The sequence below is a fragment of the Dysidea avara genome, chromosome 10 (assembly GCF_963678975.1).
Source record: "Dysidea avara chromosome 10, odDysAvar1.4, whole genome shotgun sequence".
Classification (NCBI taxonomy): domain Eukaryota; kingdom Metazoa; phylum Porifera; class Demospongiae; order Dictyoceratida; family Dysideidae; genus Dysidea; species Dysidea avara.
Window position 1 is genome coordinate 21,448,496 of NC_089281.1, and position 25,347 is coordinate 21,473,842.

Consider the following 25,347-nt stretch of genomic DNA (forward strand, 5'->3'; position numbering starts at 1 on the left):
CGTAGTATGGTCGTAGACATTTGTTAAGACATTCTACTGCCTATTTATACACACAAAATTCCAATAAACTACTCTCTTAATCTCTGCTATTAAAAATCTATTTGCAAAAAGAGCTAAAGTACCATTGGTAAAGAAAAAAAAAAAAAAAAAGTCTACAACACAGGGTATTCCCAGGCGGTCACCCATCCAAGTACTAACCCTGCCCGACGCTGCTTAACTTCAGTGATCGGACGAGAACTGGTGCTTTCAGCGTAGTATGGTCGTAGACATTTGTTAAGACATTCTACTGCCTATTTATACACACAACATTCAAATAAACTACTCTCTTAATCACTGCTATTAAAAATCTATTTGCAAAAAGAGCTAAAGTACCATTGGTAACGAAAGAAAGAAAAAAAAAAAAAAAGAAAAAAAAGTCTACAACACAGGGTATTCCCAGGCGGTCACCCATCCAAGTACTAACCCTGCCCGACGCTGCTTAACTTCAGTGATCGGACGAGAACTGGTGCTTTCAGCGTAGTATGGTCGTAGACATTTGTTAAGACATTCTACTGCCTATTTATACACACAACATTCAAATAAACTACTCTCTTAATCACTGCTATTAAAAATCTATTTGCAAAAAGAGCTAAAGTACCATTGGTAAAGAAAGAAAGAAAGAAAAAAAAAAAAAAAAAAAAAAAAAAAAAAAAAAGTCTACAACACAGGGTATTCCCAGGCGGTCACCCATCCAAGTACTAACCCTGCCCGACGCTGCTTAACTTCAGTGATCGGACGAGAACTGGTGCTTTCAGCATAGTATGGTCGTAGACATTTGTTAAGACATTCTACTGCCTATTTATACACACAACATTCAAATAAACTACTCTCTTAATCTCTGCTATTAAAAATCTATTTGCAAAAAGAGCTAAAGTACCATTGGTAAAGAAAGAAAGAAAAAAAAAAAAAAAAAAAAAAGTCTACAACACAGGGTATTCCCAGGCGGTCACCCATCCAAGTACTAACCCTGCCCGACGCTGCTTAACTTCAGTGATCGGACGAGAACTGGTGCTTTCAGCGTAGTATGGTCGTAGACATTTGTTAAGACATTCTACTGCCTATTTATACACACAAAATTCCAATAAACTACTCTCTTAATCTCTGCTATTAAAAATCTATTAGCAAGAAAAAGGATGAAGAATACCTTACCTTGAAGAGTGTTAGCCCGCCACTTCGTGGCTCCCCACCACCCCCGACCTCCACCCCTGCTAAAAATTCGCCTAATACCATGTCTGAAATAAACTATCTAAAAGCGCGGGACATAGTTATAACTATTGTAGCACAGCTATGCAGAGCAGTATACGGGCACTAGCAGGATCACAGTTCTGTATGGAAGACATGACCACAATTAGTGTTATGGTTTACTTTGCAGGAGTGACTGTGTCTTGGTCACATGGTGAGCTACCTCCACTGGGAAATGGGATATCCCTTGGCCTAAGTGGGTTGTCTGATTAGTTATGGTTTGTAACATAGTCTGATAAGCTGTCTCACAACAAAGAATACAATGCTTGTGATTTACCACACTTATTAATTGTCACTGAAAGTCTTAGGCACTATCAGTTATGGTAATAAATCATCAGGCTTGCAAGTGTGCAGGTTGATTATCAATTCGATTACTCTTCATTGTCTATCCTTTAGACCACTACTGAATCCCATTCCTAGGAGTCAAATTCAACCAGTGTTAACTTAGACCCTGTACAATTTTGTGAGTAGCGCAAGTTGCCTGACACAGACTGTGTCTACAGCTGTTTGCAGTCATACTTTTCTTTCATGCACAAATACCGAACAATGCTAACAAGTTGTGTGCAAAAAGAGCCATGTTATATTCTATATGTTACTGTCGTCTTAACAGAATTATCCAACACTAGAGTACTATTGCTGCTATAGACACACACATACATATTATTTAATATTAAAATAATGGCCCAAGCTAAGTTACATAATGATCAATGCCTTCACCTGTAGGACTCAATTTCACAAAATTATTGATTCTGGTATTAAATAAACAGTTATAAACCACCTGTTAGAGCTAGAAACATTCCAAGAGATCCCTGCAGCCTTGGCAAAAAGTATGATCCACCAACATCAGGGAAAAAACCTGTAAAATATATAAGTTTCTAAGAGTCTGAGTTGCATGCAAGGTATGAGTCATGTACAAGCAATGTCACAAACACATAATTCTACACCTACAGGTACAGAAAAAAGATATTCTGAAGTATTTGAATGACCTAGACTTGGCCACCAGAGACACATTGATGGGATGCAACTGTGACCATAGGAAAACAAATACACCACATTAAAACATTGTTTACAATTGAGAACATGCCAAATTAATTTTCTCTACTTCATACACATAATTAACATCAAACTACACTACTAAAAGCAATCATACAATCTAATAAAACAGTCAGGTGAACTAAATTGGTTTCAGAGCATTTCTCCTAATCCATCATGTGAAGCACAAGCCACAACTTACCCCAGGACAGGATTACACATTGTACCAACAACCACTTGGTACACAAGTTAGAGAAATTTCATCTGAATAATGACCTTATAACTTGTTGCAATGATGTACACTGTTCTCTATATTACACATTAATACAACTTACATTATACATACAAGTCAGTAATAATATAATTTTATGTGGCTTACTGTACATAGTCTTTTTGTGGTTCATGAACTCACCAATAGCAGTTTCAGGCATAGCAAACACTGTTTTCTCCGTAGTAACACGAAATAGCCCATGTACTGATATGCCTACTCCCTGAAAACATTATTCACATATGCTACAGTGCTTAAACACAACTGGTATTTATGTATATGTACATGATAAGCTGATAGGAAGTCATTGATATGTGGCACATTGTTTTTATGCAGAAGCCAAAGACTAAAACCTTTGGTACACCATAGCAATCTTCTATTCATAACACAGGGACAAGGCTAAGTTATGAACAGAATCACAACTAAAATACATATATAAGTTCTATACAGATGCCGACAACATTACTAATGCTGAATTAGTGTACAACTCAGAGAAATAATATTACAGGCTCTTACCCCTCCCATTGTGATGCCATCCAGTAAACAAACATATGGTGTTCTCAAAGTACCTACAGCAATACAAAAATCAACACTAGCTTGAATGAACAGCAGAACAGCAGAATATAAAAATCCGTGTAACAAAAAATCACACAGCCGAAGTTAGCTTGTGTGGTATACACTACACAATTATTCAGCCTATATAGTGTAGTACAAAACTAACCAGTGGTGAAGTTCAAGGTGTACTCTTCCTTGAAAAAATTGATAGTCAAAGGATCACCAATTTTCCCTGCCTCAGTTATAGCTAAAGGACACACACACAAGTACTGTAATGTTCACCACACTTCAGGGTCTACTGTTGGGAGCTGCATGGATACTAGTCTGAACAAGGAAGAAACTAATAGTTCACTTAAAGGTGAATGTACAATTAGAGGATTTTGTTGCTATTGAGGGCACTCATAGATGATAAGCACTGAACAGTCTATGGCTGCATATTAACCAGCACAGCCCAGGCAATTACTGCTGTCTCTATAAGGATATGTGGCTGCAGAGGTATTTCACCAAAGATAAAACACAGCTATATCCTGAATGTTACACTCCTTTGCGCCTTGGGGTGCTTATGAGCTCCTGTAGATGAGGATACCTACACAAAGGACCTGACTGAACAAACTATATATCCCATAGTGGCTTGAAATAATCAGGACAACTACATTATCTATTAGCCTAAAACGTGCACGCAATAATTCACAAGTTCCTCTCTATATAAACACCAACTATCTTACAACAGTGGGCTTCATAATATTACACAACTACTGCAAAAAAAAATCTATGCTATCATTGTCCCACTTTAAATATAACACACAGATCAGTGTGTACATACCTCTGACATCTCCCCCAGCACAGAACGCCTTCTCTCCAGCACCTTTCACAATGATCAGTTGTACATCGTCATCGTCATCCCATTCCTAACACATAACATGTGACATTGTACAAGTGTGTGATAGTTGTGATGTAACATTTGATGATGTAATATAGTAAAATTGTGAGTAACACAATAACATATGACACCATGACATCACAAATTACATATGTAGTACAATACAATAGATGGAATCACAGTTTGACTGACTACGTTGAGAGCAACCAATATAGTATCACAACTTTATTACAATGGAACACTCCATTTAAGGCAGTCTTAATATGTACCTTGTTTGTTCAGATTTCAGGGATATAAATGTTATTTTAATGTACATTACAAATAGGATTACTATTTGGAACTGAAATACTAGGCAATGAATGAAAAGCAAACAATGAAATTGTGAATCACATATAAAACAAATATGCTCAAAAATGAGCCAGGAAACCCAGTTTTGTTGTTTTTTATACTTAGCAACTACAAACATAATATGGACACCTTAGGATTGACCATAAGTGTCTTGGTGTAGGTAAATATACAGTGCAACCTCTAGTTAACATGTATACACTCAATAGTACCTTGACGATGGAGTACATTGCTTGTATCATTTCTCCATTTAGTGCATTCAGTGCTTTAGGCTTGTTCAAGCATATTGTTCCAACCTTCCCTTGTCGCTCAGTGATAACCAGATCACTCTATGTCCAAGTAAAAAGAAAAATTAAGAAATTAAGTTCCATTAGGGATCATATACATAAAAAGTAGAGACAAGGGAGGTCGCCTACACCCAAAGATATAGCAAGCAAACAAGGGGAGAAGTGCCCTCCTTATATGAAGCCCTGATGCACACACACGACACAAAAAGTAAAAGCTATTGTTGCCCAGTGAACAAGGCCTGTGCACCACTCAGGCACTTGAGTCTTATGCAGGCAAATCCTCCTGGGGCAGGCACCAGGGACAGAGACACACATATATGCACGCACACTATACACACACACATGCACACGCACACACATAAGATTGCATACTGCTTGAAATGTCAAGATCGTTCTATGTACTTGCATATATCATACAGTACCATAGGGATCATGGAGGTTTATACTTTCTCAAAAAAATAAATAAATTGACCAGAAACCAACCTCACAATACCACCATGGTGCTTTGGCAGTATCGGCTAGGTATGACCAAGAGTACATAATAATAAGTAGGGAGGCCCTCTTCTATTATTATGAACTCTTGGTATGACCAAACCCAAAAATGCCTTCAGTATGACCGAGTAAAACTTTCAGATACACCAACAGCAACTGTAAAAATTTATGATATGTATATTTTGGCGGGTACAACTGTATCTGAGAATGTCATCAGGAACAGTAATAACCCGAGACTACTTTTGGTCATTTACATGTACCTAAGAATGCACTACAAGCAATCTGAGACCTAAAGTGCAAAATATCCTGTGACATAACCTCAGATCCCCTGGATGCCATGTTCTTATGCACATGGTAAGCACACGGATCTTACACTATCATCCCCCTTACTCTTATAATACCTCATTTCACCGTTATCAACCTTGAGTCATTTCCTAGTCGAAGCCCTGCCACATGCGTGTGTGCGTGCGTGTGTGTACGTGCGTGCGTATGTGTGTACACACAAGTTTGGTCTCATTATACATGTACAATTAGTAGTGGGCAGTACAAGATGATACATAATACACACATCCAGCTGTACCTTTTGGGTGGCCATACCCTGTAGATAATAAAGGATAATCAACACCAAATATATACACACAGGATGTAGACATTGAAACATGTATGCATACATCATGTTCACTATTACAGGCAATGAATATGATAATGACATCAATGGTCAACATAAAGTTTACAGGTCTACATAAAGTTTACAGGAAGGGAGAGGCTTCAACATGGGTAATACAAAAACATGACTTGTATACACTATAAGCAAGAGTTCATGATATTAAGAGAGCTTACTACTGTATTATGAACTCTTGCCATAAGTGACTCTAAGAGCTAAAAGCTTTTCTATATTACTGAAAACACAAAACAGACATAAAGAAGCTCCAAATGTCCATCATACTTGCTCTACTACTTACTCTTAACACTACCACAAATACAAGCATAGCAACTAGTTTATTAGCAACTAGTTTATTTTACTTACCCGAAATTTGATCAATGGTTTGTAACAATGTCCAGTAAAATACCTGTGTGAAGATACAATCACCATACTAACGGTTAGTGCAAGAGTTCATAATACAAGTAAGGGAGTTATGAACTCTTATTAAGTATTCCAATAGAAATGATGCATATATCTCTGTAGGGTGGTACTTGTCCAGGCACTTGTAATTCTAATTGATAAGCACCACCTCAGAGAAGCTATATAGACTTGGTAGACAATTAAGTACACGGCATGATTTGCAAATAATCATACACAATTAATGTAAATTACAAAACTCTGTGACTACGTACTAATAATGTTTCTCATGCAATACTGCAATAATCATACTGATCTGTGCAATAACAAACAGCTTATTAGTGCTGCAAGGTTGCAGTGCACCTTGCGCACTTATGGATTCCGGTCTGACAATAATGATTTACACAGTATCATCCGATCCCATAAAGTATACAAAATATTATCACAAACCTTACCTATGACAAACACAGAGACACTTACTGTCTAACGCTACTAGGCAGAAGACTTGGTCTCAGCAATCTACAAACTGGCATCACTAGAAGACACAAGACACATGTACAATTGCAGCTTTGAAAAAGTACAAGCATATTTTATGGCACAAGCATGCCAACCCAGTGATGGTTAACAGTACTAGTGGCTTGAATTCTCTGCCCAATTTTAAGTTCACATGGATTATTGGCCTACCAGTTTGCCCTTTCAAGTTTAATGAATATTTTGTTTTTACTATTAGTCTAAACCCAGCAAAAATTACGGAATTTCTTCTCCTGTTGTAAATTTCATTTAAAAGTGGCACAATGAATTGTATGTCTTGCAGACAGTTTATCCACTAGATTTTTTTCATTTCATAGTGATGAACTGGTCAAGGTAGTGCTCTTCTGGTGAGTTTCCTCGTGATTAGGCCACTCCAAATAAATTCTCTGTTTCCCGTCCTGGACTCTGCATGTAGGCAGCGGTCCGTTTCCATTATTTCATTATAAGATTGGTTAGCTTTTCAAGCCATTATTTGCCTGGCATAGCCAAAAGGCTGCATAAAAACATGTTTAAGTTTGTTCCTTCCTTTGTAAGTTGCTAAATAACACAAACGTGAAGTTTGTGCTGACTTGATAGCACTGCTGACACGTGAGCTGACACTGTTTCAAGATGGCTTTTACTGAGCCTGTCAGTATGCAAGAATAACCGCAAAATAATGGAAGAATACAGAATAATGGAATATTTAGAGTTGGCAGTAACCAGATGCGGACGGTGGACGGGAAACAGAGAATTTATTTGGAGTGGCCTTATAGAGTAGCTGGTGTGTGTGTGTAAATCCCAATGTTAGATCCCTGCCTATAAAATGTATGGAAAAAATGTGGCAAATCCATATATCAATCTGCAGCATTTATCGAGCTCTACAAGATGCTGTGGCTAAAACATGCATTTGTCACACTTTTAAAAATCAGTTTGACATCCGTACTATTATGTAAAGAGAAAAACAATGCAAAGAGCTCTGGCAAGCTGTTTACAAAATAAGCCCATGCGCTAAAAGTAAGGTTAAAAGGTCTCAATCGCGATGGTCAACAATTTATCACAGACAATAGTAAATACGGTAGTATTAACTGCACACATACCACAAATCCGTTGTGAGCAACCTTTTGTCAATTACAATCAGTTTTCTCAACGTTTATCTGCTCGAGGTCACACGCATGCGTCAGGGCGTGTTCTTTGTACAAATCACGTGATAGAGTAGCCATCTTAACTTGGCCACCCTGACACAAGAACAACCCGTGACTGGAGAATGGCCGACTACGATGCGCCCGTACCCGACAACGAAAAGGTGAAGATAGTTTCTAATTTCATTAAACACGCTCCTCCCGGTGAATTTAATGAGGTATTCAACGATGTCCGGGTGATTCTGAACAAAGATGAGTTACTAAGAGAGGGTGCCTCAGGTGCATTCGCTGAGTACAATATGGACCAGTTCACACCAGCCAAGGGCACGGATGGGAATGATTTTCTAATTACCGCACACGGGCAGGTGGGCGGATCCTCCACCCGATTTCTTGATCCCCGAGCGAAGAAGAGTTACAAATACGACCATTTGCGTAAAGAATGTAACGAGCCCCAGAATGCTTCAAGTGATGCTGGTGCTGAATCATGGAGAGCTACCATTGATAAGCACATCCAGGATTACACCAAGAATCATTATTTTAATGGTACTACTACAGTGTACGGGTCGTCAGGAGGCAGAACCACTATCACAGTCTGTATCGAAGACCACAAGTTTAATCCGCAAAATTTCTGGAATGGCCGATGGCGATCACAATGGACCATCACAATTGGATCAGGCAGTGCCGAGCTCAAGGGTACATTAAGAGTTCAGGTAAGAATTTTCTAAACTTGGTTGTACACAATAAGAGATGATATTAGTTTGTCGCTCTGTACATTCATGGTATCCATAGTATTGTTTATCATGGGAAATATATAGTTTAACATGTTGAATCCTACACTACATCATACTTGCTCAAGTTTCACATCGTCAATGCATTTGTATGTTTGCAAAACTGTATACAATTACTTTTGTTAGTAAAAACACTGTTCGGAGTATACCAGGTGTTTAGAAAAGGTGGTGGTCATTTATATGTTACATGTAGATTTGTACCATTATACCGTATCTGGAAAACATTATGTATATGCTTATATCCTGACAAAAGTCTTGGCAATGATTGTATGCTTAATTGTTTGATGCATTGAACCATTGCGCCAGCTTGGAACTGTCCTTGTCTCTTCTAATCTTTTCCTCTCAGTTTTTGATGATTACCTTTTTTTGTGTGTGCATTTGTGGTATCTATGGTAGTCCTTTTTGTGCCAAGCTGTTTGTTGCTTAAAAGGCTTGTGGTTTTTTGAGAACCATATGGAGATAGAACCATTTATAGGAATCATTCTCCTTAAGAGGTTTACTATTTTGCCACTGTGAGCAAGTTGAGTTATGCTGCCTATAAGGCCTAGGCACCTGTTTTGGCATTACAATTTATATTTACTAGTGGTGCCATGATGTGAAAATTTCACAAAAATCACGATATCATGGCACTTATATAAAGTTTTATCTCATTTTGGTTTCTGTTGCATAGAACTGGAGAACCCACCTGTTTGCTAGCCAGCTGTAATATGACTGATCAAAAATATCTTCATAGGCACTGGTACATTAGTCCACGAATTGTGTGGCCATATTTAGTTATCGTGATAAATTATCATAACCGATTATCATACCATGACAGCCTTTGATAACTGATATATCGAAATACCAGTATATCGATGAATATCGGCTTTTAACCCAGCCTTTGGTGTTTAATTATGCAATTTGTTGATGGTTTAGCAGACATGCCGTAAACAAAAACTTGAGGTTGTCACATTACAACACATGCCTACTCTACTGAATTATATATTTTTAGTTTTTGGGGTACACACTGCTTCACGCTAGGCCCAAGAAATGATGCAATAGTTACAACAACAAGCTAACTATATATTGACATACTGTGATATTTTCCTGTTACTAATACCGTGTATTGAAATTTCAATGCTGCCGAACTCTAGCCATATTTGTGTTTTGGATGAAGTCCAGTTGTTTTAGCTTCTTTGTTAGACCACTAACTTGTTGCTATGGGAATGGGAGTGTTTACTCCTAGTATTTTAGCACCTAATGTATTGCTGTTAATATGTGTGTACGTATATATGGATATTACCGTATAGCTGGAAAGTTTGGCAAATTTTGACAAGTGGGCAGTGTTTTGTCAAGCTATAATCACCAAATCTTTTGTCCAATACAAATTTTGTATTAGTTATTAACAAATTCGCTAATTTTTTTCTTGCCTAAACATTGCAGCAAAATTGCCAATGTTTCCTCCTTCCAAACTTTCCAGCTACCGTATAGAGGGAAACTTTGGTGGGGGTAAACTTTGGCGATTAGCAAGCTAAATTACATCTGGCAGAATTACCTTTGGCAAATTAAAGCTCAATGTTTAGCTATAAAGATGCTAATCTCAGGCGCTACAAGCAATTGGCGGGTTAAACCTTGACGAATTTGTAGCATGTCGTTAAAATTTCTCCCAATAGTTTTCCTCTATACGGTATACAGTATCTGGTACTACTGCGCATTTGGTATTTTACTAGAATATGCGCTATAGTGTGCAATCCAGAGATGTCCCCAGGCTTAGAATAGTAACAATGTGTGGGGCCTTAATTTGTGCAAGTCAGGGGTCAATCTTTTAGTGGTTGGTGAGTGGTAGTGGTGTCTATTTTATTGAAGCGCTGGTTGGTACCTACCACATCCCTGGCATTCTTCTAACATGCTGAGAGTTTTGTTAGTTTGAAAGATTGTATGCAGTAGTGGATTTAGTTATTTACTACTTGTCTCTGTATACATTTGAACATGAAGGCTATTGGTGGATTTGTTTTTAAAGGATGAGATGTACTGATTGCATTAATTCTCCATTGAACGTGTGTCCGTTGTGTCAGTCAATGTAATGGTATAATATAGGGAGGGTTGGTTATGTTACATCCCTATGGTGTGTGATAATGCAACCAAACACAACACCTCAGTGTTTATTTTAAATAAAATATGCTATATTGGTTTTTGTGCAATGAAAAAAAAAAAAATTATTTCCACTCTTACAAGGATATTTTACGACTCAAAAGTATCACTGACGTTGCTAGCCAACTGCTGTGTTTAAGAATTTAATGAAGCCCTTTGTTTTAACAGGTGCGTGTGTGTTAAATATATCTTTCACCAGATATATCGCTGTATACTAGGTCTGTGCACTTTTGTACCTTGCTGCCATGGTTACCTATCTATCAAATTCCTTGTTTGGTAGTATGAGTGTGTATGTTTAGTCTCATTAATTAAACACTAGTATTGTTATAGTATTTATATGTTTTGGTGGTGAATGTAACCAAGTGAAACTGAACTTATTGCCAGTGACAATTGTGGGTTCTACCATACAGTTACGGTTCCAACTTCAGTACACCTGTTTGAATGCTGTGCTGTTCTTTTGTTTTATTGAGAAATCAGATTACAGACCAAGAGCTGGGGAATATGTCAGTATAGTATCATGAAAGATCATTGTTTTGATAGAATTTTTTTTGCTTAGCATGTAGTGTTACATCAGAGGAGGCCTCATGTCATCACACATCTTGTGATCTCAATAGAAAGTTCAAACAACACTTCATATTGATGCAGTGTTTGCTATTTGCAGATCCATGCATCACTCCTCCAAACCTGTCAGTCCACCCCAACAATATCGTGCAACTTCTCTAGCTATGAAGTAATCCTCACCATGGGGGGACAAAGAAGCATGCTCTGGATTGACCTGCCCTTTCTGAAAGTGCCTTTTGCTTTGCACGGAAAAAAATATTCACTATCATCTGTTAGGAAGTGTATTATAGCTCACCTCTAGTGGTGCCCAAATTAAGTGAAATGCTACTAGATGATGATGGTCTTGCAATAATATATATCCTTGGGGGGTGAGCATACTTGTTGACCCTTCTAGCTGGCTGGACACTAATAAGTCTAATATCAAAACACATTTTATTTTGTCCCCTCCAAATCAAAGTTTTTAAAAATCACTGTGCCCTCAGCATTAATCTGTAAGACCACAAGGTAAATGACAACATCGTAGGGCTGTGATGTGTGACTAATTCTACTGGTATTGTGTACACCGACAGATACTGACAACGACAGATACTGTGTGTTGTATTAGAGTACAAGAAAAATGAGAAATTTTAAGCCCAAATAGGGATCATAGGAAAAAAGTAATGAAGCACAAGGAAGATCACCTACACCTGCAGATACACTAGTGGGCATTTAATCCCTAATTCAGTCATAGTATTGACTGAATTAGGTGACCTTCCCATGATGTGTGCATTGTATGTACTGTGGTATGCCAAAAGGCACCAGTTGAGCTGAAGTGATGTTGAACAGTGAAACTAGTCTTAACCATTATTATTCTTATTCACCTGCTTGACTGAAGGCATTAGTCAATCAGTCAGCCAGCAGAAATCCCACTGAATTAAAAATTTATTACAACCTATTGGGAGCATTTAGGGTTGTACTGAAGGTACTTTTGGGCTTGATTATACCTAACCAATACTGATAAGGCGTCATGTGACATGAAAAGGTAAACAAAGAAGTACAAGAAAAAATAGAATTTTAAGCCTGATTAGGAATTAGAAAACACTTGTTTTGCATACAGGGTAAAATGTGTAAAAGGAAATATGTGATGGGATTTTACAAAACCAGCTTCCATACACATCCAATTCTTCAACTTTAATCACTTGTAACTTGACAACTCAGTATTTTATTGACCTACAATTTTCACACAATGTTTTCATTGCAGTAACAGGTCCAAATTTGAAACTGTTAGCATACTCCTACATTGAGTTATGGTCCTTTTAAGTCATAAATCTGAATGTGTGTGAAAGATTGATTTTGTCAAACCCGGTCACATATGTCTTTGGATGTTTTATAGCTTGTCTATTGCCTGATGTTCTCAAGAACCCAGAAATCCTTCAAATTGTGGGATGTTGTACATTGCATGTCAATCAATAAAGCAATGAAGCTGTTCCTTAATTCCTAAAGTGTTATCCTGTTCTCAAATACTGTTGTAATGTATATAATCACCTCATAAGAAGATAAATAAGCACAAAAAGGGATTTCCTATTTGCTGATCTTACCTATGTAGGTGTTCAATATGGAATGCTTTTTCTTCACAAACAAGTCTTCTTCGACAGGAACACTTTGTGTTTATGTGGGTGTAGACGTCATGTCCGAATGGGCACTTATGGGATTTAAAGCACGAGCTGTTTCTTTGTCTGTTATGTACAAGTAGTTGAGCAATATTGTACAAAACTTAAGGAACGTTATGTCTCATGCTGTGTTATATGCAGCAGAATAAGATACTGTATAGTATACGCAAGTCAAATTGGAACCAGAGTTCAAGAATTTCTCAGATGTGACCTGAGTCACTGCAAAATCCATAAATGTATGAATTTGTACATATGGTGTGTGACACAATAGCAAGTATGTAGTGGTAGTTACAAAGTTCGTTAAAATCTGTCAACCTGTTCAAAGACTTATGCAACCAGGTGACACACCTCTTATGTAAGATCTTGTGATCTCATCTATAAATAGTACTGGAACTATTGAGGTTTCTCAGGTGGCACAATATTGCAGTGATATTGTATGACTTCACTTCCTGCTTGTAGTTTTATATTGGAAATTCTTGCACATGTTCTGCAAGTCATAATATTTGGTCAAACAGGTAATTTAAATCTGAAGTCTTTGGATGATCCATTTCAGTAGCACTTGTTAGTCTAGTTATCTAAAATTGGTTTCGGCTTTCTGCAACAACATGCATTCTTACCTGTCTACATGGTTTCCCAAAAGCTTGTAAAGGTTTTAGTGCATCCGTCTGTTAGTTAGTCTGTCCTATTGGCTTTCTTCTGTACTGCTTATCTTACGGCAACCTGCAATGGCTAGAGCTATGAAACTGGACAGAATATCATAACAGGTTACTGAACAAACCGTAAGTGTTGTGAATGAAATTGTCTGTAGTTCTTACACTGAACCTAGCATGTAAGCTATGCGCACCTTTAAATTTCTAGTGTAACTTGTCTATATGCAGCCAAAATAATAGGCCCAAGCGATTGTACATATACTTGAATCCTACTGCAAATGTGATATCGATGTCATAAGGTATGCAAAACCTAGTGAAAATGTTAGAGATCTGTTAACCAGTTATGTAAAAATAACTGACAGCTAAAAAAATAAACTGGTTGGTTAGACAGTCTACCTGATGAATGATACAAGTCAAAATGACTTTAAAAGTTGACGATGTGTTTTCATCCAGTTAATGTAAACACAGCACTTGTATCTACCCAGACCTGTTTCATATAGTACAAGTATTATTCATAGGGTAGTAGAAGGGTTAATTAATAGTGTAACCGGCATATTTGTTGCTCCATTTGAGATCCACGTATTTTTTGAAAACATATATGGTACCGCTAAAAAGGTAAGATTGTCTTTAGTGCCTCAAAAACTGTCTGGTCTTCCATATTTGCTACTGATTTCTCAAGAAAACCTACTCCCTTAGAATTTGTAGACGGTTGCAGTACAAAGGCCATACATCATCCGAATTGATTGTCCTGCTAATCTACTAGACATGAATGAGAATTGAAAATTACATTACACAAAGCCAGTAAAATTGCTTTTATTGTGTGCTAAAGAATATAGTTACCATGTTAGCTAAATGACATGCACACTCTAATACTACATGTAGTTTGTGATTTGCATGGTCAACTGAAGTGATAGATCAAAGACATTCAATTTTCAGTGCTTTTATGTGACCACTTAGGACATTGAGTGTACACAGTAATCTCCTTTCTCACAGCCATGTGACTGGTCACACAATTTTGCAGTATGATACTAAATGCATGCTAAACAATTTGCTTGTCCAATGGATGTGTTTACTTGTACACAGTGTGGAGTGTTATGTACGTACCAGGAACATGTTCAATATATTGATACCTTTGTCGTACTGGGTAGCAGCCACAGCAGGAGTCACATTGAAGCCCAAATAGATCACCTACAGTCTGCAGTGTGTATAATAGTAGCCCTAAATGTGCACACAAACAATTGGTACCTGGTATATGGGGATGATTGGCAATCAAGTGTGTGTCAAGTGATACTGTCAAGTGACTTAACAAATTTTAATATATGACCATACCTTGTTTGAGACTAGTTTTTGTGGCTTTAGAGGTCTCAAAGGAAGTGCTATAGGGTATCTGTGTGTGAGAGGAAATTGCTGCATGAGACTTTGTCAGTTTATTATGTACAGTAAGTACACATGACCTAGTGCTAAGTAGTTATAGTGTAGTGTGTGTAAGTATGGAATGACCATATAATGACTACAAAATGGATTATACTAGTTGTGGAAGTGGAGTGGTACAAATATATCCCGTCCAAGTTTGTACTTCTTCTTGCATTATAGCTTTCGTAGCTAGTCCATTTCAGTGTAAGGCCTTTATCATATATTTAGTGTAGGGAAGTTATGCATTTACTGGTGGATCCTTCAAACTCTGTACTTCTGGTGACCCTAGTGATTGCGCCATCTCAGAGCTCTGTGTGAGTAAGGTGAAACCTTGTCTCTCTACTTTCCTCAAACTCTGCAATGATTTAGTGAAGGAGTGGGTGTAGTATTTGTTAGATGATAGTGGCTGCCACTTCCTTTTCCTTGGCATTTTTGATTGACTATCAGGTACACATTCATGCTGAAAGTTGTGAAACCTTCTTGAACTGTAGAGTATATGGAGAGTTGTAATATCCTCTAGATGATATTAATTTAATCATTTTCATGTGTTGTGGTTGACCTAAGTCCTTCATTCTGTGCACTGCTTATATAATGGGTCTGTGAACCCACTAATGCCAGTATGTCATGTTGTACTAATATTTGTTGTCTTCAAGTTGTGGAGAAAAGTTTTGATAAGGTCATATTTATCAATGATTTGGCAAATGCAATGATTCTAGTTCCTGGGTACTAGTCAATGTATCTATATACAGATTTAATGTCAATAACTTAAGTTTTCTGTTGTTCCTTCCCCTATTACTGGGGAACTTTTTGCTACTAACCTTTTCTCACTGTTAATTTACCTTTTGTGGTTTTATCTCTGTTAGGTTCACTATTATGAAGATGGCAACGTTCAGCTTGTGTCCTCCAAAGAAGTAAAAGAAAATGTCACCGTTACAACAGAAGAAGCCGGGGCATCACAGATAATAAAGACGATTCAAGCAGCTGAGAACGATTACCAACAAGCCATCAACGATAACTATAAGACGATGAGCTCTACAACGTTCAAGGCACTCCGAAGAGCCCTACCCGTGACACGTTCCAAGGTTGACTGGGATAAAATCCTATTCCACAATGTTAGCAAGGAACTTTCGGGAGGAAAATAATAAGTTTTAACACTAGTGTAACTTTAGAAAGTACTGTATTTGAATGTACTCATTCTCTCTGTGATGCGAGTTAGCAATTATTAATATTATTATGTATGTACCTTTATTGGTTTGTTATATTTTCTTTAATAATTTTGTGATTTGAAGTAATACATTGTGGCAAGTGATAAGGAACGTACAACAGTAAGACATTTACACAGTCACAAAACAAACAAACAAAAAAACAGATTTGTAGTTATAAAAATCCTTAATATAAAACTACGTTTTAAAAAATATCATGATAATTGATGATTAAAAATTCAACCAGTTTTCTTTGTTGTGAAAGGTCTGCAAATGCAAACATATCATTTTCACTTCTCATTAAGGTCGGTGCAAATATTACAGCCAAGTTATCTGCTGTCATTCTGTTAGTGTCATGTTGTTCAGCTACCCTACAATGAGACAATACAGGTAATAGATACATTACACTTTAACAGTATTACGAGTAGCTGTTGTTTCTAAACTACTGTGATAGGGCCTTATCAATGAGTGTTATGGCTGATGTATTGTTAAAGCTATGAGGCCTCTTGGCACAACCTGAGGCTACACACACTCTATATGGGATAATTGTGTATGATTCTGTAACTGAACTAGGGATTGCCAATATGTGTAAGGTGTGTAGCCTAGAAACTACAGTTGCTATACACACTGAAAATAACACTCATTTCCCCAGTAAGGGCATGTACGGTAATTCATCAAGTCTAGTTTAATTATGTTACCAAGCTGTCACATACCTGTGTAAGTGCTTCATCACATATCTTAGTACATTGTAGTGTGCCAGTGATAAATTCTCGACATGTTTTCTGAAGTTTGCTACAATCTCGTTACTCCTGTCACTGTTCTGCTCAACTAAAGAAGTTAAACGTCGATGTAATCACTGGACATGTTTACAACTATATAAATTCCTTACTTGATCTTGCTTCTTCCATAAGGTGTGTGTAACTTTCTCCATTAATAAGTGGTGTAGGTAGTAATCTTAAAAATGACTTCATGGCTCCAGTAATAGCGTTAATATCTTGTACATTATTTAGCTTAGGATCGTGACCTACAAATAGAGTACACCAGGTAAATGTGTGCTGAAGAGTTTTTGTGTTGTTTTTCATACCTGAATTAAAACTGTCCTTTATTGTTGAGATTTCTTCTTGCTTTCCTGACATTCTATAAATCCCTAAACTGTCCATTCCTCTAGACTCGACTTGGCTCACACATTCTCTGATTACATTAGGAATCTTCATTTGTTGTAGTTTTAAAATTGTTACTAGATCGATACCATAAACTAAAAACAGAAAGGAAATGTAAAAGTGAGTTATTTCATGTTGTGTTTTGGTGACATACCTCCATTAATGTACTTTCTAGATGGTTGACAATCATGTTCCATTTCAGCTAGACATTGTTTGTGTACACATGATCCGCAATCTGTCAAGAACAACAAACAGATTCATTACAAATACTGTAAAATAAGTAACAAACATTATTTCCACAGACACAATTCCTTACCTTCACACTTGTGTCCCTGACGTTTAAGACCCCAGAGAAAATTTTTGCAATGATCACACCACGTCGGACCCTTAAAACTGGACAGCTGTTAACAGTAGGATGAGTAACTTCAGATATGTAAAAGTGCAGTTAAACTTATACCTTAAAACTGTGTCGCTTTTCATATTTGAACGGGGAATTGGTAAAATTGCTTTCTCTTTGTACTCGTCTCTTAGTCAATGTCTTACTGTTTTGTACCGCCTCATATACATCCTATACAAGAGACATGTTATAATTACAACACATTATCAATCTTCTAGTACCTCAGTTCTTGGTGGTAATGGTGGCGGTGTACCCTCATCATCATCAGTTGGGGTAAAGTATTCTAGGTCATCATCATCCTCATCTGTCTCACCGTCTGGTACACTGTAAATAGGCTGGTCATCATCTTGTACAATGCTGTAGTAGTGCTCGTAATCTGACTCATTGACTGATACATGTACTGTGTCATAGACAGGCTATGGGAATAAAGAATCACGTAATAACTTTACTGTCACGAAAATCATTTCAACTATGCATGTATGCAGCCTGTTAAAATATTTTCTCTGTGCAACATTATCTCAGTGTAATTTGACTCTGATACTTGTAGTAATCCTGTGAGACATCTCAATTTTCTAATAGAAACTCACCTCAAAGGATTCAAAGTCATCTGCAGGACTTCTTCTTGGAGGGACAGCTGGTTTGGGTCTTCGCATAGACTGACTAAGTGAACTAGTACGAGGAGGGATTGGAGGCTTGATCTTAGGACTGGGAGCACTTGTTGAAGCATCTCCAGGAGGGACCAGTGTAACATACACTGCCTCAGCATTAAATTCCTATGAAACAAATTGATTGCAATGTAATTTAGCAGTGTCAGGGATTCACAAGTTAGTGATCTTCTATTTTGAGGAAAAGTAAAGCAACAAAGTACCTGTCTAAAAATTTGGAACTCAGGGGACCTTCCAGGTGCATTGACAAGTATTTTGTTGTGAAATCAGATTCAATACAAATTTATTCTTCTAAAAATATACAATTAGATCAACTTCATGGTTAACTTACTTCGTTCCCAGTGGGTGCATGTCGCTTGGAGTTATATGGCTCAGAGTAGATAGTGTCTGTAAGGTGAGAGATAATATTACATACGATACTAATGCTGGCTGCACGAAACAAACAAATTAGAACCCATCTCTCGTTTTTTAGCCTATTCACGACATTCATAATTTGAAGGTGTTGTAAGCCATAGGGAATGAATCAATTAGAATCACTGTCCAATAATGGAATAAAGTATGAATCGAATACCATTGCCAAAAACGATACAACGACCTAAGCTTATATAGGCATACATGCACAAAGGACATATAAAATTTAAATGCCCAGCTGTTTTTTGTAAGAAACTTATCAACTTTACTGATGATTCAAACAGGTTACCCCAACACTGTCACATAGCCACTGTGATCATCGGAATAACAAGAGGACCCACACAAATATATAGGACATACCCAGGTAACACTAGACACTGTACCACACATGTGGTCATCCCAGAGTTTACCAAACAGGAGGTATCATTAAGTCTTTGATATCAGTAAGGAATCAGTTTTCAACAAGTTTGAGGCACTCCTAAAGGTTAGGGCTTAAAACGACTATATTAAGTGTCAATAAGGTACAGCCTTTGTAGCTCCTAAAGAGAAATGGATTGCTGCTGGGTCAATTTAGGATTGTTGTGACTCTCAAAAAAGGCAAAGGGTAACACAAAGTTTGAGCAACAGAAATCCACTTATGGAGATAGCACGACTGTATAGTGTAATGGACAATTATCTTACCAATAGATTGGTTGTCAGTGTATTTGGCCAGTGCTCGGCAAGCCGATGCAATATGCTTTAACCTGGAGTTCTTCTTACAACTTTTCCTTTTGAAAATTTGTCTGTTAATATATTGTTCAACTTTGTGCTCTTCCATATAAAGTGATATAAGACCATCAGCAACTAGTTCTTCAATAGTATCGAAAGACCCATCCCCTGAAGAAATGAAATTAGACACAGTGAAAGATGGGTATTACCATTAAACCAGGATAATAACTACTAATATGTGTTTCCTTGAGAAATATTAGCCAAGTAACTTACCCACAAAAAACCCAGTGTCATTGTGGTATAGTAAAAAATGCCTTGGCTTGTGGTACATGAATGATAGGCTGTATTCTCCAGGTCTTTGTGCACTAGCACGCACCAGGTAGCTACCATCTTCCTCGGTGCTTAATGCCTGTGTTGCCTCAGCTCTTGTTAGTATACCATGATATCTAGTGGAAGAAATATGTTGCTAACATCCTGTAAATATACAAGTCACTCTATACACAATGACACAGGTGTTCCTTAAAGTTACAAATGACCTTAAATCAACTTATCATATCTATGTCACATTTTCCTGTGGTTGTAATGTTTTTACTATTAAGAGGAAGCAGAGGTGTGACTAAAAGTACATATGATGATTAAGTGTCTTCCTGTGGTTTTGTTAATGACAGGAAGTACACAGAGGTGTGACTTGAATGAGTAAAGTAATTATGTCCACTATTTGTACAAGAGTACATAACAATAATTTCTAAATGGTCAAAAGTATTTATTAAATAAACTCAATTCAGACAATTATTGGATCTTGTAGAACTTTATTGTCAGTTACACCCTGACACAGTCATATCCACGGCTTCTAATTTCATTCACTGGTAAGAATTCTTATTTTCTATCTTAGGTATAATTTAAGCCACAGAAGAAATTAATGGAATATTATAAGCAGTTCAACAAAACAATGCAACAAACATAAGTGACCTACTAAGAATTAGAAACTTACACTTAGTATGTATTGAATGTTTAAAACATATAGGACTTAACACAGTTAAGGTGAACATATAAACAGTATACTATGTATGTAATCTCTGTGACTTACTCATTTCCATATATGTCTGGCCTGAAGTCGAGCTGTGTTTACAATAAAACACAAATGTCATTTGTGAGATAATAAAGTTGTTTGGAAAACATACCTGCTTGGGGCATGGAACCATTTTGGGCTTCGGGGCTTGTTGTTGTAACTCGTACACTAAAATGACAACCACATTAAAATCCAGTGAGTGTATAGCTAATGTGTGGTGGATAGTAAACAGGAAAGGCATGAAATGAAGCACATACAATTATTGTGAGAAAATGTACTGTTTAAAGTAAATAAATGTGCATAATTAATTAAGTAACAGGGTAAGCTAACAATTAAACAATTAATATAGTACAGCAGCATTACTCTATAGTACTTGTTTAATTGTTAGCTTATTTTATTACTTATAATTAATTCATAGACATTGCTGTATAGTGTTAGCAAGAGTTCATAATAGTAGTAGATGTGCATACACAAATCAGTGTAACAGACACATACTACTAGTCAATTGTGTCAAACAGTACCATCACTATATACAGATACTTACAGTACAAGTCTTTGAAGTCCAGTAGTACATCATAAATAACATCATCTATAAGATACAATGGTCCATACTAACACATGCAAACTTGCAATACACTTGGCCAAGCATGCAAATACACTGTATCTAAATCTGACTATATAGTTTAGCTATTAACCACTCAGTATACCAGTTGTAAGTATGTACCTTGAAACTCATCTGAAGAAGACATGATTAATGCTTACTATCAGTAATGTCTTGATCATAAAAATAAACTTTTACTACGTACATTAAAACTTTGTTAAAATGTTCTTTGCACTGTGCGTGGATGGCTATTAATACTCAAAACCATTTCCTGTGTACCCATACAACTGTAATCACCACTTAACCACAACTGTCATGATATCATATATTGTGACGCACATAACTGCCTATAAACAAGAGTTCATACTAATGAACTCTTGCTATAAACTTCTATACTTTTTGATTGACATTATAACACTAAATCCCACACCAATACTACTATCATTGTCTAACTTCCTCTGATATAATTATCCCAACAGCTTCTAGCCCACCATGCAATAGGTAATGGATCTTACCTTGGGTTTCAGTGCAGCTACATTCTCACTCTCTCTCATACTCTTACTTTTGTTAACCATGACAATGTTCCTATACAGTGAAGAGAATAGTATAACAATGACATGAGTGATGTTATATGCAGCTAGGTTGAAGTTTGCCAGAATGTTCTTATATAATAGGGACGATTTTAGTGACATAAATTAAGTATTCTCATTGCACCAAAAATTAAATATACAACTGTTAATTTAGAACTGTAGTTGACAAGAGACTGGGGTTAAGAATAACAGATGTAACCTGACCTTATACCAGCCCATCACGTCAAGTATAAAGTTCAGTAGTTACAAAATTTGTAGTATGTGTTTATTTTGATTGTAGGCCAAGGGCAGTTGAACACTTGTGAACTGTACACCTACCAGGATATTAGTGGGTGTTATCATGTAGCTTAGCATATATCCATGTACAAATACCAGAGATGTGTATACTATGTGGGAAGGAGTGTAGTTAACACTAAGGCATGTTTGTAATGTTATATGCAAATTCTGGTCCTTTTTTGTGTACAGAAAATAATTATGCTCATATAGCTACCATTGTCAGTGGTGCTAGCTTAATCCAATACGGAAAACATGTAGGGATCAGTTACTGGTATAATAGCACATAGTCCTTATAAGCAATGCACTGATTGTAGCCACTAAAGTAATCAGACAGGTTACAGAATGGAATAGCATGGATAGTGTTACACTAAAGCCAGCTGATTGGAATTTGATGGATGCATTATGCAGTCAGTCAACAGGGAATTGTCAGCATCTATATTTGGTGTTTAGAAAATGTGATACTTACGACAGTGCCCCTTTTATTGACCCACTGTTCAGTCAGACACCTCTAGGCCATATAATCCCTGTATTACACACTGAAAGGATACAAATGTGTTCTTCATTGCCTGTTACCATATGGTATCACGATATCACTCAGACACAACTTGTCTAGATCATGAATAGTTAGTTATTATTAACAGGCACTGACTGTATACTATGATAATATCTTATTGTTTGTACTGGGGTCAGCTAGACCAGGCACACACCTTGTAATTTATTTGTTTTGGCTAAATTCACACATGTCCATACCAGAACAAGGTTTCTTTTTCTCCTGAGGGTGGTCAACAGGTTAGGCTCCTAGGCTAGTGGTAAACACCCCGTACAGGTTCTGCCTCTAGAGTTCACCCTCCAGTGCCTAACTGGAAAAGCAGACTAAAAACAAAACGAAACAGGTAGGAAGGGAACTGATTGGATTTAATGATGACATGTTTACTAGGTATAGTTATGGAGAAAAGAGTTTTGGTGATACAGACTGATAAGAGACTGTTGTTGTGTGTTAGTTTACCTGTTATACTTTTTTACAGACACGCATACATAGTCATATTATAGCAACCAAGATTGCTCTGTGTGTGAGTGTGTGTATGTGCATACTGTATGTAACGTGAGTGTGTCTGGTAGATTATACAGACACATACATGGTACAGCCACCTGTGTGGTACTAGTCCCTGTATTTCACTGGGTAGGTGTAAACATGTACATGACAGTTGAAGGCTTTGTGTGTGCATGTGTGCATGCGTGTGTGTGTGTGTGTGTGTGTGTGTGTATAAGTACACTATTGCAGGGAACAGTGTCCTAATTGCCATCAAACATTTAGACATCACGAGGATTTGTTGAGGCACAAGTGTACGCAAGCTTAATGTGACATTGATGATTGATTCTGTCTGCTACACAGCAGAAAGACATCGCCATGAGATGGTGGTCTTCACTCAAGTGTGTGTTGTGTGTGGTGCATGTATGTGACATGAGTGTGTCTAAAAGCAAGAACTCAAATTTTGCACCTTATGGTGCTTATAAGAGTGTGGTTACATGTGTGTGTGCAATTAAGTAGGTCAAAAATTTTGTAACAGTTCCAAATTTGCATGGTTGCTGTTGAGTATCAACTATCAAGATACTCCAGATTGGTTAGAACATCCATGTATAGCCCTTGTATGGGACTAATACAGGAAGCCAATATCTGATTAGTCCTCTCTGCAGCAAATGATGTTACCAGTTGATTTGGTGACTATGAGATTATGAATTTGTGGTCGCTACAAGTTACTAAGCTAAAGTCTGAACATCTCACTGGGTGTATGTATGAGCAAGGTCCATAACAGACTATTATAGACTGAGGTAATCTTAACTATTTTCCATACATAGATGTCTAGTGTGCGTGTGTGTGTGTGTGCACTTGAATGGCACAACTATTGACAACTGTCCTTCACTTCAAAAAAATGGTTGTATGTTATGGTACACAGACAAGCACTATTATGGTAATACAGACTTGGTGTGTTATATGAAAAGCCCATGCAAGAACCAATGTCATGTTATTTTTATAACATCACTAACTGGCTATATATTGTGTAATCTATACAATTGTAGAATTGGAGGTCGCAGTTCTATACACAACCTGCAATGTGCATATAGATATTGAGTATTGGCAGACATTGTTGATTTTATATAATCAAATAACAAATTACACTATACACCTCTGTCAATACTCAATAGCTATACACACACACACGATAGAGAAGTTTTTTATCTGCTATAGAACTATGGCCTCCACTCTACAAGTGTATACAGTGTAAGTTGTATAAATTTTTCCCCTAAAATACACACACACACACACACACACACACACACGCACACACACACACACCTTGGAAGAGAGCCATCCAGTGGATGATGCTCTAGTTGAACAATCCACATAAGATCAGCAGCAACTATGTCGAGGACGGGTAGTTATACATTTGTGCTGAGCTATATCCTAGCTTCTTCTAAAAGACCTTTGGCAGGTCTGACAGTGAAAAGAGTTAAGTTCAGGATATGGTGCAGTATGCATGCCACATGTCCCAACCATCCAAACTTAATAGAATACTTTGTTATCTATGACCTCCACAAGTGTACACAATGTAGATTATATAATTTTTTACACACACATACACAAATGGTTATGGAATATTGATTTCAAACACAACATGTCAAAGCCATAGTTTTGACACGAACTGCAATCTAAAATATGTCATACTTTAAACTATGCAGACAGTCAATAGTATTATATTTTTAAAATCTTCATTGGATCATTCCAGTGCTGGATGAATGAATATGGAATGTGCAGCTTTGTTGGAGGAATAATGGCCAGTACACTTATAATCAGACACACCCAGACTACTCATTTAATGATGATCACATAGAAAACAAGAAACCCTACTAGTAGATATTCTATTGGGCTGAATACTCATTGGGAACACCAAGCAAAGAGTTTGTAGAGATAGTAATGTGAGTTATGACTTACGGATTAAATTACTACACCTGTCTGTTTCATTTTAATGGCTTCTTGCTACTACATGGAAACATGACTTATAGTTAATCGCTAAACATACATACGTACAGACAGACGGACAGGTGTGCATATCCAATATATGGTGGCAAAATAAAATTCAGTATGGAGCATGCAATTAGCTGCTATGTGTTGGTATTGGGCCATTGAGAAATATACTGTAGCAGTTGATAGACATTTTTTCATGGTGA

General features: G+C 37.1%; 3 protein-coding genes and 5 non-coding genes across 10 annotated transcripts in view; 1 reads left to right on the forward strand and 7 right to left on the reverse strand.

The window, feature by feature from the left end:
- Positions 1-18, reverse strand: part of LOC136237311 (5S ribosomal RNA) — a 119-nt gene extending 101 nt beyond the window's left edge. Inside the window, exon 1 of the ribosomal RNA XR_010692376.1 lies at positions 1-18. This exon is cut by the window's left edge and continues 101 nt beyond it. This is a non-coding gene — a ribosomal RNA (5S ribosomal RNA).
- Positions 1-7,940, reverse strand: part of LOC136236536 (3-hydroxyisobutyryl-CoA hydrolase, mitochondrial-like) — a 34,163-nt gene extending 26,223 nt beyond the window's left edge. The window contains exons 1-10 of one of the 2 annotated variants that reach the window (XM_066026721.1): positions 7,808-7,940; positions 6,681-6,735; positions 6,168-6,210; positions 5,721-5,738; positions 4,574-4,690; positions 3,960-4,044; positions 3,303-3,383; positions 3,098-3,150; positions 2,726-2,804; positions 2,060-2,137 (exon numbers count right to left, since the gene is read on the reverse strand). In XM_066026721.1, the coding sequence (XP_065882793.1) occupies positions 2,060-2,137; positions 2,726-2,804; positions 3,098-3,150; positions 3,303-3,383; positions 3,960-4,044; positions 4,574-4,690; positions 5,721-5,738; positions 6,168-6,210; positions 6,681-6,733 (607 nt within the window). In that variant the 5' untranslated portion in view covers positions 6,734-6,735; positions 7,808-7,940. Of the gene's footprint in view, positions 1-2,059; positions 2,138-2,725; positions 2,805-3,097; positions 3,151-3,302; positions 3,384-3,959; positions 4,045-4,573; positions 4,691-5,720; positions 5,739-6,167; positions 6,211-6,655; positions 6,736-7,807 lie in introns of both variants that reach the window. The other variant, XM_066026722.1, reaches the window with a different exon arrangement.
- LOC136237312 (5S ribosomal RNA) lies at positions 150-268 on the reverse strand. The gene has a single exon (XR_010692377.1). It is a non-coding gene; the product is annotated as a 5S ribosomal RNA (ribosomal RNA).
- On the reverse strand, positions 415-533 carry LOC136237313 (5S ribosomal RNA). Its single transcript, XR_010692378.1, has one exon. It is a non-coding gene; the product is annotated as a 5S ribosomal RNA (ribosomal RNA).
- On the reverse strand, positions 694-812 carry LOC136237339 (5S ribosomal RNA). The gene has a single exon (XR_010692403.1). It is a non-coding gene; the product is annotated as a 5S ribosomal RNA (ribosomal RNA).
- Positions 957-1,075, reverse strand: LOC136237314 (5S ribosomal RNA). Its single transcript, XR_010692379.1, has one exon. It is a non-coding gene; the product is annotated as a 5S ribosomal RNA (ribosomal RNA).
- Positions 7,889-16,332, forward strand: LOC136236537 (F-actin-capping protein subunit alpha-1-like). The gene is made up of 2 exons (XM_066026723.1): positions 7,889-8,559; positions 15,904-16,332. The coding sequence occupies exons 1-2, from the start codon at positions 7,975-7,977 to the stop codon at positions 16,180-16,182; spliced, it is 864 nt and encodes a 287-aa protein (XP_065882795.1). The 5' UTR covers positions 7,889-7,974; the 3' UTR covers positions 16,183-16,332.
- On the reverse strand, positions 16,131-24,493 carry LOC136236534 (N-chimaerin-like). Of its 2 annotated transcripts, XM_066026715.1 has the most exons (17): positions 24,476-24,493; positions 21,769-21,838; positions 21,197-21,241; positions 20,765-20,820; positions 20,671-20,702; positions 19,857-20,029; positions 19,557-19,751; positions 18,796-18,851; positions 18,387-18,572; positions 18,021-18,215; positions 17,860-17,970; positions 17,719-17,803; positions 17,557-17,637; positions 17,327-17,497; positions 17,132-17,266; positions 16,956-17,070; positions 16,131-16,613 (listed from the first exon to the last, which is right to left on the reverse strand). In XM_066026715.1, exons 4-17 carry the CDS (start codon positions 20,783-20,785, stop codon positions 16,448-16,450), a joined length of 1,722 nt encoding a protein of 573 aa, XP_065882787.1. In that variant the 5' UTR covers positions 20,786-20,820; positions 21,197-21,241; positions 21,769-21,838; positions 24,476-24,493; the 3' UTR covers positions 16,131-16,447. The 2 variants fall into 2 exon arrangements, with proteins under 2 accessions (XP_065882787.1, XP_065882786.1); XM_066026714.1 differs by lacking the exons at positions 21,769-21,838; positions 24,476-24,493 and adding an exon at positions 21,377-21,502.
- Between the last annotated feature and the right edge of the window lie 854 nt (positions 24,494-25,347).